Source organism: Falco punctatus (genome assembly GCF_963210335.1).
Source record: "Falco punctatus genome assembly, chromosome: 4".
Lineage (NCBI taxonomy): Eukaryota > Metazoa > Chordata > Aves > Falconiformes > Falconidae > Falco > Falco punctatus.
In genome coordinates, this window is record NC_137583.1 from 91,231,607 (window position 1) to 91,244,972 (window position 13,366).

The 13,366-nt window shown below is 36.7% G+C and overlaps 1 protein-coding gene across 2 annotated transcripts in view; it reads right to left on the minus strand.

Annotated features, from left to right (window-relative positions):
* SUGCT (succinyl-CoA:glutarate-CoA transferase) overlaps window positions 1-13,366 on the minus strand; it is a 340,874-nt gene that overhangs the window by 302,694 nt on the left and 24,814 nt on the right. The window contains exon 7 of one of the 2 annotated variants that reach the window (XM_080382152.1): window positions 3,728-3,769. The exons of the other annotated variant lie outside the window; for it this stretch is intronic. Coding sequence (XP_080238278.1) covers window positions 3,728-3,769 — 42 coding nt within the window. The remainder of the gene's footprint in view (window positions 1-3,727; window positions 3,770-13,366) is intronic. 2 annotated transcript variants of the gene reach the window in all.

The following is a 13,366-nucleotide window of genomic DNA, read 5'->3' on the forward strand; positions in this document are numbered from 1 at the left end:
GCAATTACACATGCTTAACCCTAAATATCGGTTCCTGTTTAGTATAACATAGTTACCGGCTTATCCGGTTTAGATACAACAAAAAATACTTCGGGCTGAAAAGATAATCCCTGTTGAATGCAGAAAGAAATAGACTTTACAGCAAAGGTCTGAAGAGGAAACAAGGCAACTGATCACACTCTTGCTCTGGACTGCCCTCTAGTGGAGTTCACCTCCTTAGGCGACAGGCAATATTTAAATACTCTCTTTCCACCAGCAGAGAATTTATTTTAGACCCTTAGGTCCCGTGAAAATGATTTTATTTCTGGGAATTTATTTCAGAGGAGAGACAAACGAACTTAAACTTGATTTTATTTAGAAAACTCTTTTATTATTTCAGATGGGGAGGGAGCTGCATAGATGCTTAATCCCATGTCAAGTTTTAGATTTGTATGAAAAGGAATCTGGAAAGAACAAAAAAAAAAAAAGTTGCACACACCCTCAAAATCCCTATTCTACACCTTGCACTAAGAAGGCACAATTTATTCTGATACCTGCGACATGCTTACATACCTAGATCTCAAAACTGTTGGCAGTATGAGCAGTTTTGTTCTACTGCAAAATGTACGTCAGTTTCACATTCAAACCAGTTACAAGTCACAATAACCTCCAGTCGGATCTCCAAGTACCTCCTAAAAACTCTCATTGTCAAAACATCATATAATCTGCATAGCAAGCATTTGAAACCACTAGACACACAAACTCTAGCTGTCCACTAAAGGACTATTTGCTTATTCAGCACAGTCACATCTAAATCCTTCTGTTCTTCTCCTGACCCTGCAGCCAAGCCTACCTTCTCCATAATAAAGCATACCTTTATTGTCTTTACCTTTTTGTGAGCAAGAAAAATGAACTGGGTATGAGACCAGTATGAAAGAACAAGTTGTACTGGCTACTTTGGATCAGCTTAAGGGAAATGTGGGCCTTTATGGCAGACATTTGCAAAGTGAATGCCACAGCTTTCCATCTGCAATCCTGTATCCCGCTGGCAATACTGTGTTCTTATCACAGACTTGCTGTGATATTTATTATTATACATTAATGTCTATATAATATATTATGCTGGTGATACTTAACATCTTCTGTTTTTCAGAACTTGTGAGTGGTTTAAGATAAATTTGCAGCTGAAAATTTTGAAAGAATATTCTTAACTAAGGTCTCCACTGTCTCCCTTTGTTAGTCTGCAGCGTAACATACAGTGTATGTATATTCAAAATGAGACATGCTTAATGTGACATAAAAAAGGATATACCTCTGTTCCTGTACCTATTTTTTCAAATTTGGGGAAATATGACAAAGTTTCATAAAATAAGGCAGCTAACATCAAATAATGCAGCTCACAGCTGTTCTAAAAAAAGCCTCCAGTTGTTTGATGGCCATATCTTTGATACAGAGCAATAAGAGAAGACTCATGATGCCTAAAAAATATTTATCTAGCAAAACTGAGAGATGAACACATCAAGATAAACAGTAAGCTACAACAGCACTAAGATCCTCATCACTAGCTGAGGACATTACAAAAGTAACTATGCAAGACACTAATTGCAACTGATTGAAGATCCATTTGGTAAAATGGATTAAAACAAATTTCCCATGAATTTGGCAATATACACCCATTCCAATTAAAACTAAGACTGCTGCTATTATCAGATTAAATTACATCGTTGTATTAATACATCACAATTCCTGACAAAGGGAAGGACAGAAAGTATTTATTTCCCCCAGATTTTTCTAGTTAGGTCAGAGAGACCTAGTAAACAGACACTCTTCAATGGGAAATAAATCTTAGCTACTTCTCTTGGGCTGGTGTGACATTCTTGCTCTGATGAAAGGGGGCCAATTAGTCTGTAAGGCAGAAGTCACCTCTGACACAATGAAGCTAATCACTTCTGTGCTAAGTACACAAGTGCCATGTGATGGCACTCAAGCTTTGGCACATAACACAGGAAAAATGATAGTATTTACAGGCATCATATGGGACAAAAGTTTGGGAAAAAATAACACTGTCATACCAAGCTACTGCTAGTTTATCCACCTTAAAAAGGTCAATATATTTATCACATGAGAGATATACTTTGCTTTGGAATCTACACTAAATGATTCTCTTCTGAGAGACAGAAATAAATATTATGAAGTGAGAAAGGTCAGGCTGAAGATTAGGAAAAATGTAATAACAGTAAAAGCAGTTAGACGGCATAAAAGTGTTAGTAGCGAAGCTGCCAAATGCCAGATGCTCAAAAATGTCACACTAAATTTAAAAATGTTAGCAAAAACTGTTTCCAAAAAGAACTCTTCAAAAAACAGACTAATGTGTCTTTCCAGGGTTAGCTTTATAATACTATGTTAGATACAACATAGCTTTATTTCATTTCTCCAGATGACAGTGGGATTTTAAGCTACATTTATGGCAGACTTCTTCATAAATTTTAAGAAAGCAGGGAAACCAAATAAACAACTTTGTCCCAGACAAAGTTCCATGTGTCCGTAGATCCTACGCTATTCCAAGACGTGTACTGAACACACATTTGGACATCCTGCTTCCTTGCTTAGGAGTTACTGACAATATGATGACAGGATTCCTAACGTGTATAAAAACAATTCATTTCAACTAGGAGCTGCCTGAAAGCATCTGGAATACACGGGCGCCAATGTGTTGCAATATCATCACTTGAAGGACGATCACCCTAACACCAATATTTTTATGTAGGTTACCTTAAATTCATTCGGGATTTTAACAAACTTTAACAGAAATGCTTCTTCATTTCTCAGGTTTGTGCATTTGATTTGCAATTTAACACTTCCCTCAGGATAGTGGGTCATAAACACAGTTTGCACCTTCTACGAAACAACAGAGAAAGAAGTAAATCTTAAAAAAATACTAAAAGCATGGGAGCTGGAAGGCAAACAAAAGAAGTCATGCAACACCTGAAATCGCTGCTCTCATTTCTTCAATTCAATTTGCTTTCAAGCTCATGATGACCCTGCCCTGTAATTAACTGCTACAGGAAACTCTGAATATCCTTCTCTGTGTCATTAAAAAAAAAAAAAAAGGGGGGGGCCAGCATTTCTCATTATGACCTTTGTCCAAAATATTTGTATCACATGCTAGAGAAAACCAAACGCCATCATTTCTGCACTTCTTCATGATTTGATAGCATGATAAAACCAAATATAAAACACATTGTACTAAGGGAGAGGAAAAACCAACACGGAGACATGCTGTCAACACAGACCACTTCCCTGTAGCTCAATTCCCACATGACAAATGACATTATAAAATCAGTCTGTATAGGATATTCTGAGCAAAACATAGAAAAATATGTTCAGCATAGGCATTTCTACAAATAGGGCCTAAACATTGTCACAAATTCAATCCAGATAGATGGCTATCCCTGCTGAATAACAAATTAATGAGAAACACCTTTTGACTTGTTCTATTGCCAAAAGAAAACATTCAATTAAAGACAGCTTACATCTTTACTTAATAAAGATTAATGAAACAAGCAGAAGAACACAAGCAATTCTCTGTGATGACAAAAGCCAAAAATCTAACAGACGCATTATATGAAACTTTGCAATGTCAGTGCTGCCAAATACGTTAGCAAAGTGAGTAAAGACTTTTGGAAAATGCTTGCCATGTGTTGGTCAGAAGGAAAGGAAGTACAACTTCCTGGGTAGGCAAACTTACAGGAGATCAGAACAGATACGAAAAAGGTGAAGTCAGAGCAAACTGTCAAGAAAGATAAAAGGAGTTAAAAAAAAAACCAAACAAAAAAGAAAAAACTTAAGTCAGCAGGCATGAAATCTGACCAACTATCTGACAAGTCCATTTCATTTCCCAATTGACAGTTCTGAATAAGTAAAATATATCAGTTACTTTATTGCTTTTACACATGCCGATTCAGACATTCTAACCCTATATTTAAACAAAATCAGGTGTCATAAGTTGGAAGGCAAAGCTAAAATAAAATTATTAAATCAAATGCAAAACTTTCTGCTAGGATCTACCTACTGAAAGACTAGAAGGGGACAAACAACAGCCTCCGCCAGTTGTCCAACTACATGCAATCTTCATGCAATCTGGGTACTAAGCCTCACGCAACTGCTCTGAAAACACCAACCACACTTCTAGGAGACAGCCACAGACCGGTTCAAACAACGCAAGCCTGGTTTTCAAGAGGCTTTTAATCAAGCCTGAAAACTTCTTCTAGCCTTTCGATAAACCAAATGTAAGTTACAAGAAAGCAGTTCTTGCCTCCATAACCTAAACTGTAGTTACCTAAGAGATGCTGCTATCACTCTCTTTTGCTAAGTCAGCTGAAGTCTAGCTTGGCACTGAATTTTAAGGCAGCACCAGCTTCTCAGTCTAGAAGGAGGCACTCTTTTACATGACCTCAGAAATCAAATGCAACATGGTAACCATTTTTCTGAAAAAAAAAAAAAAAAAGAAAAAACAATCAATTAAAAGCTTTAGCTTTTAGATGACACTCAGATTAAGTACTCAAACTTTTTCCCCCATCCTGTAAGGAGGCTGAGACACACCCAAATTCCCCCATATTGTTTCGGTTTACACAAATATTCTTACCTACACACTCTTAAAGGCAACAGCTCACTCCTTGTACCCTGCTCAGTATAGATAAAGTTTACCTTGTGACTCCAAATACTTATATTGTAAAAGCTAATTTTAAATAGCGACATCAATTACTCCTAGCAGTGTAGCAATGCCATTCTTCTAGAATCCATCCACGCCATAAAACTTGCATAGAAACTAGCAACATACCGTGGTGAGCTGTCTAACCTCTGCGTGTCCTCACCAACTCCGACAGAACCCCAGCCACACACCTCTGCCATGCTATTACTGCTAAGGTAGGAGAGCAAATTTTTTTGAGAAGCGCCTGGCTAAATGCTGGGCATCAGCCAGGAGTCAACAGAAATACACCAAACTTCAGCTCAAGAGATATTAAGAACTTAGCTATTTCTGTAGTGAAAAATGTGTAAAACTAAGGAGTACCTGCAAGGTGTATTTTCTATGAATATTTATACTGCCATGGCCAAGCAGTACAGTGCCAGGACGGCCTTAGAGAAGGCCCAGCTCTGAGGCCACAGATACACAGTAGTCTCTGGTAAGGACATTTTTATCCTATGACAGAAATTTAAAGTAACTACTTAAGTACATAATTATTTTTCATCTGAATCAGACAACATTCATTCTAAAGTGGATATTACCTGAACAGACCTTCATTTGTTGTGAATATACATAGTTCTGTGAACAGACAAATCTGCAGCAGCATCCAGTTAAGAAGCTGACCTTGACTAAGCACTCTGCTACACCCAGGGGCTGCGCTTCCACACGTGTGCACACACATGAGTGTATGTACTGTAACCCTGAACTCTCCCCCTAAGATCAAATACATAGTCAGTCCCTCAAGGGGCTGAAGGTGGAGAAGTGTCAAACCCAAAATCAGTATGAAATTCTTTCTAAACTTTCCAAATATTTTTTCAAAAATTCAAAAAAAAAAAAAAAAAGATCTGTGAAGTTTAACTCCTAAAGAGGATTAATAAAGTTATACGGAATACAATAAGTTCTTAAAATTCCAGGCTGTCCTTTCAACCTGGCAACTTTACTGATACTTTTTGAGCCCAAGTTCTCTTTGGTTTATACACACCAAATACACACACACAGCTCAACCCTTACTCATATCAAAGAATAAGCACACATCTACACCCTATTTCAAAAAGCACAAATTTTAACATGAATTTCATTTGCAGTCCTGATAGAACATTAAATTTTCTATGCAACCTAATGATGGTTTAAATGTTCTTGCAGATCAGATGAAAGTAGAAAGTCGCAGTAACTTACCAGTACATTAGAGACTACGTGAACATAAAGAGAAGTTGTAAGAGCCTTTTTTTGGAAATACATATGAAAGTGATCTTGAATATTCTTCGCATTAACAGATTCCCTGATTATACAATGCATAGTTAAATATAATAGTTGCTGATCATTTACAGGAATTTAATATGTGGAGTGGTAAGAACTAAATGCATCTGGTTACTTGAAACAGCTGAATCTAATAACAGATTAATTCAATGTATTGCCTAACTTGAATATTTTTGTACTAACAGATTTTGCCAATTGGCTCCTTAGGAAGGGTCATATGTGAAAAGAATCTTTGGCCTTAACAAAAAAAATCCATAGTGGACACAGCTGGTATTTCACATACTTGTCTTTTTTCCCCTCTAAAGATTTTCCTCATACTTGTCTTTTTTCCCCTCTAAAGATTTTCCTCACACAATTACCTCTAATCAAATTCTCTGACATTGATAAGAAACACCTTCTAAATAAATAAATACAATATAAAATATAACAAGATATAAAATATAACAAGATAAGTTGTTCAGACTGAACAAACTTTACATTGGAGAAAGTACTCAGACACCTTGGGACATTACTTTGTGAAGGTTTTCAGAACTGTAATAAAGGTAATAGAATTAGAGCAATGCATAGCACTGGAGATGGTATCTTTACTTCCATACCTTGTCTTTCACTGTATTTCGGCTTTTCAGTTTGAATGCTATAAAAATTTAAGATTCATTACCAAATTCACTCCCACATATCTTAAGATCATGACTTGACTTTGACAGAAATAAAAGAACTGACTATCATATAGTATAACCCGAGCAGGTATGTGATACATAATACTCCTTCATACTGTACAAAGAACATAGTTCTATACAAGTAAGCATGTCGTAGTCACAGTTCCATAAAATTAGTTTTGAAAGATGTACTCGTTTGCAAGATGTTACAAAATTTTGGCCTCCCATTCTCCTCCTGAAAAGGTGGTCAGGGTTCATGCAGACATTATCACAACGGCACTAGGCACCCCTATCTTGACTTTGAAATATCCACAAGTACTCTACTCCTGGACAAGAAAGCCATGCTATCTGTCAGAAAGCTTTTCTTAATGTTTAATTGGAATCTTTTTTGCTGAAATTTTAATAGTTACTTCCTGTCCCATGTATCACAAACAGATTATTCTCTTCTCTTTACAAGAACTTTCACTTATAGGAATACTGTTATCCACAAACCTCTTCCCATTACACCCTTACTTTGCAGTAACATCTACACCTTCCAATGACAAAGCTTTCTCTACAAGACAACTTGCAGATCAGTGGGTTTCAGCCAACTCTGACATAAACACTGGGATGCAGAGTGCTTTTAATGTTCAAGTACATGGAAAAGTGCCAGATACTGCCACCATTTTGGTTTCTAAAAATTGAAAAATAGCCTATATTTTGCAAAAGTTTGCGTCCTCTCCACCCAAAACTGTTTTCTTTTTCTTTGTTAGCTACTGATAAAGTGTTCTATTTTACAACAGTATTTTAAAAACAGAAGTAATGAAGACCATATGCTTACTGGGAAACATTTTCAGGTCAACACCAGCTACTTAACAGTCTTCCTACCAATCTAACACCACCCACAGAAAATACCATGAATGGGCACAAAGACACTGGATCTTTGTGCCATTTGAATAAGTCACATTCAATTCTTTGGTGAATCTCAAAACATCACCATTTTAAACAGTAAAACAAAAAAAAAATCCTGCGATTTTCATACGAAATAAGTCTATCAGGCAAGGAAAAAAAGACTAATAAAACAACATAAAACAGGTAAGAAGGTCACAAGGCAGGAGATTCCCTGAAAAAAATAATTCCATTTCGAAACCAGCAGAGAAATCTTTAGTAATAACAAATAAAATGTTTGGTGATCTTTTCTTGGGTCTTCTCTTTAGGATATTAAAGCTTAAACACAACAAATACTGCTTTATAAAAGCCTACTGCAAGGCTTCTGAAGCCGCCTAAAATCTTCCAGCTTTATTTCTGTTAACTTAGCTAGGCACTAGTCCAAGTATAATAGCTACTGAAAAATAAACATTAAGCCATCAGTAAGTGTCTCCACAATTGTACTGTGTTGCTATGCTGTTCATATCCAGGATTTCAGTGCCTAATCTGGTTTCATTCACTGTAAACTAACCCAGTGTCAAATCTTATGACTCACAGGCTCTCTGTCTGCTATGGTATTCTTCATTAGGACAGAGTCCAAAATCCTGAAGTTTCAGATTTTATACAAAATACTGGTACTCAGATGAAAGAACAAGCAATGAGCGTGAAGTCATAAGAAAAATATTACTTCCATGCACAGTTGAAAGTCAATACTTAGTTTTAAAGCAAGGAAGAATTATGACTTGTTCATTAAGCTTCATATATGCTTCATTTTGAACAATGAATAGGAACACAGTGTTTAAGAACAGCACTCATTTTCAACTGTTTCTTATTCCTAAACTCACAGTATTTTAGACATTCAAGCTACGTGTGAATGAAGAAATAATAGTGGAACAAAATAGCAAAGCCTTCCTGCTAGGATGCTTAATGCCAGGGCAAAAGGCTAGCTCAATCACAGAAGGAGGGGAAAAAAAAAAAAAAAGAAAAAAAAACACACTCTAGCTGCTGCTAGTGTGCTGATGACAGAAGCAGCAGAAATTCAAAGTTTAGTGTCACTCAGCTAAAAAGCCCACCTTACTGGAGGTGCACAGCAGATCTGAATCATACAAGGATATCAATCCTACTGACAGAGAAGGGGTCCTGTCAGCTCCCATCTGTTTTTCAGCAACCTTTGTTTTAACATGCCTCCTTTCAGCTTCCACCCTTTTCATATTAGTTTGGATTACCAATACATTTTGGAAGTTTTGTCTATATCAATGCCAGGGGCCTTTCGTATTCTAGAGGTACTGGCAAAGCACAAGCATAGGGCAAATACAACTTTCCGGACCAAATCATACCTCATACGAGAATGTAAAACTATGGAGACACATCTCTGAGCAGACCAATTTTACCATCACAAGAAAAGGTTTGTCAATACTATAACATATTTGCTAATGGCTTCTGCCAAAACAGCTAAATCTGTCAGCATTCACACCTCTTCACACCCCTGATCGACACAGCTGTGCTGACAGAAGCCTGTGGTATAGCAAACAGCCTCATGCTCAGTTCCAAAAGGTTTGTCAACCGAATTTTACAGAAGACTCCTCTTCTGAATAGACTTGTTTGGCATCCCAGTATGCTAGTTTTGCAAGCAGCAGAGAAAAATTATATAAACCTACCAGCAACATGAATGTGTTTTAAGTAGGAAAGTTATCCTTTGGTTCTGTGTGTTGACAGAACATAACTACATTAGTCCTGTATAAGGAGATATTTTTAAAGTTTGGTTTTATTCTGAAACACCCTAAAAATACACCTTTGTGATGCTTATATTTCAATCACTCCTGAACTGAATACACACTTTTTTGGTGTAAAACACATTAGAAAGCATTGTCACCATCACCACTAGAAAAACTTAAGGACTCCAAGAGTCAAGTTCATCTTGATTCTCCTCCAGTTACAAGCTACCAAGCTGAACTGCTCTGTGACACATCTCTGTCATATATTGCTGGTTCATACTCTATTTGGTGACCTTTTGGCAACTCACATCCTCCAAATGGGTTGTAAAGGTCTATTTAACGGGCTTTAGTCCTGCAATTGGTATTTGGGCAGCAGTTCTATCGATTACACCCTGAACGGACCAAAAGCACAGCAAATCTGTGCTCGTGCTGTCTAAGCTGCACTAATGGGTGTAAAAGTTTAGGTGAAAAGCATAGAGTAGCACAGGAATATGAAAACAAGTGCACTAGATCAGACTTAAGGCACATCTAGCTACTTACGCTGTCTCCAGCAATTGAGAAAAACTGATGCCAACACGAACAGGATAAGTCTATCTAATATTTTTCTTGAACATTCTCCCAGCTTCCAACAGTTTGCAGCTGACAGCCTTCCTGAGTAAGCAGATACGGGTTTAAGTTTGTCATTGATAGGTAAAGTTACATGACACTTCCCGAATCAACTGACTAGGGGTAAGATACACAGAAAACCTTTGCAAGTTTCAGGTGCTTAGACTAAGCAGACACTTTCAACTTAATTAGAACATAAACAAGAACAAACAAACAACAAAAAAATCTGTGAAGATTTTGAACAACATCACAATATTTTAACAAGCAATTCCAAAAATTCAAATCCTATTAATCAGGCTTCTAAAAGATACGACCCTTAAAAAGGAGTATTAAAAGACATGAACAATAAAGTAGAAGTAACTCAAAGTAATCCCATTATTTGTCATCTGTTTGCATGTCTGATTAACAGTGGAGTCATTTTTTTCCAGTCTTCCTCAGAATGATTAGGATTACTTTTTTTTCAGTAAAAGTAAAAATTAGCACAAAATAACCTAACTTTATATTAAGAAAAAACACCAAATACACCACTAAACCGGGGGGGGGGGGGAGGGCAGTAAGGCAGTGGCAGGGGAGAGCACTGGGTCTAACACACTCATATAAATGTTTTTCATTTGTGTCCAAGAAAGCAAGAGAGGTAAACACCTGTTTGCAAATGGATCACCTATGATACAAAACAGCAGGAAAGATTTAGGAGACCTTCATAAGCAGCAAAAATGAGGATCAAATTCCTTGTACAGTATCAAAAAGAACCCTCTGCTTGCATAGCTGTGCTTCAGCACAATAGTAATTGGCACCACAGGCAGAGAAACAAATTAAAAGCTTCCACCGGTCCTCATAATTCATTTCTGAATAAAGCAGTCAACTGCTGGAAGGTTATAACAGCATTTGATTCCTTTTATACATAAATAACATTTACAACAATTAAATTTCATGAGGTTAGGATTGCAGTTTATATTTCATATACAAAGTATTTCACTCTGGAAAGAATTACTGGCTACAAAGTGCCAATCCTAAAGCAACAGACTCTGTTCTGGAATGAGTTTTATGCCAAGCAAAAGGAGTTTGGGGGACTTTACAGGTGACTGTCTACAAGATAAGAGTGAAGCAGAGGCACAATAATATCTTAACATTACTGCCAAAACAAATCAAGTCCTTAAAATGTGATTGTCCCTAAACAAATAAGGGCAATTCTCAGAAACCTCAGCTATAGCACCACCTCCCTTTAAATCAATGGCTCTCTTTTCAGAGTCTCCTTCCTGAAGTTTTGTGTTTACATCTTTTGGTCCTAAAGATGTCATAAGAGTACATTGACAGCACACACTGCTACACCATGATAAATGACACAACCAATAAGCCACAAAAGCAATGCAAATATAATACCCGAAGGCCAATTTACCAAGCTAGTTCAGAGACAGCTCCCTTTTTTTGCCTACGCAACACTATCGAGTGATGTAAATGTATTCTGACTGGCCTCATAAACTCACTTTTGTAAAGGAAAGAAGCTACATAAACACATCTAAGTTGTTCTCTCAGGGAATTTACCACCAGACCTATTTACCACATAAGACCACCACCGATAAAACAACGCACCACCATGGTGATTGATTGCTTTCTTAGAAACAAGAATTGTTTCTTCAGAGAAACAATTGACTTTTTTTCTAAATTATAATGAAAAAAAAGTACTTTTTTTACATCACTGAAGTAATATTTGGGCATCTGCATTTCTGCCAATTAGTTTCTTCACATAAGCAAATTCTTTGCCTTTTTATATTAAAGTTTTCTGGTTTAGTGGCTCAGCCAAAGTGAAAATTTGACATTTAAATTGTAGAAATTCTGCTTGCAAACACAATATAATGCAAATAGAGATTGCATCAGAGTCTTTAGCTACTTTTTTCGTATGATGAACACAAGAAGTAAGGAATGATAGTTTGAAAAATTGTCCTACTCCCTGGCAGCATAGGGAGAACTAGTTCCTTGGCTTTGATTTACATCAAGCAAATTTCCAATCATAGCTTTTTGTTTAACTTCCTTACGAGACAATTGCTCTACAGTATTTAACCCTTGTGCTTTATAAATTAATGCTGTTCCCAATTCTTGCAGAATAGTTAGAATTAATAGTCTTAAAAGCATCAGGACATTTGATTATACATTGATGGCCACCTGAGATATCAGAGTAATTACACATGAGAAGCTGCATGCCATAAAGCTAGTTCTTTACCGCAGAAGAAACTAGTTCCCAATCTGTACAAACATGTAGTTGCCACTGCGAATTACAAAGCAGCACATTAGCACAAGGCAGAAAAGCACTGAAGTATTCAATTAATATCTCTCTGTACCTAAAAACTGCAAGGCCATAGTAACCTACCCTCCTCAAAATCAGACCACCATTACATTTGATTGAGTTTCTTTCACATATTGGTCCTGAGGTGTACATACAACTGGCACCACTTAGTTCAGTGTTTGAAAGAGTCACTAGTTATCTGCTGGCTTGTTCCAAACCTCTGAGGGAATATCTTCATAATTGTGCCTGTTCTCCTGATCTATATAATTATCTACTCCTTCTCTTAAGAACATCAGGCAGCAAACTCTGCAGAATATTAAAAGGCAAAATTTTCTCTGCGATGCACTACCAGTTTTAAAAATCCAGTCTTCCAGCTTCACAAGATGCCTTTATTACACTTAAGAAAATGGCTAATACTGTATCTGTACCATTTATTATTTTGTATGCTGCTCTTGCATTCCCAATTACTTCACTCTCTGAAAACCAAAGACAACCTACTTCTCCAACTGTCATGACTGAACACTTATTTTAGCTCCCAGAATTTTTCTTAAGATTTTATTTTCTTAATACTTTCATTCTTTGAATACCAAGAAGTAGTTTAGCTATTTCTACAGGTTAAGCAAGGAATTATTTTTTTATGCTTTCACATACCATCAGGATCTTAATTTAAGAACTACTATGTGAAAACATACAGAATGCTTTAGGAAGAGATGGCTAGACGACTACAGCAGTTTCTTCTGATCATAGCAGCTTTTTTTTTTTGTTAAGGAAAAAAACTGAAGTTTCCAAGCTACCTTTCAATATGCAATGCTGTTCACCTATAGATTGCTCAGATTGTTCTCCCAACTCTCTTCAGTTGTCCAAAAAATTTTTGAAATACAGTACCCAGTAGCAGACCTAGCCTTCCAACTGAGACCTTACCAGTGTGGAGCAGGGCAGAGAAACAGTCATTTATGCCATATTTGTCTTCATATAATGCAGTATGATACTAGTCTTTCATCTAACAATCTGACATTGACTTGTGTTCAGCTTCGATCAGGCCCCACTGTTACCACCAAGCCTTCTGAGAACCCCTCTTTAAAGCAATGTCCTCCAATGCTATATTATAAGGACTTGATTATTTCTGATTCAGCATAGTATAATGGACTTGCTCCAACCTTCAATTCTATCCTTGCACTTTTGTAAACAATTTGGTCAAGGCTATTTTTAATTATAATCATGC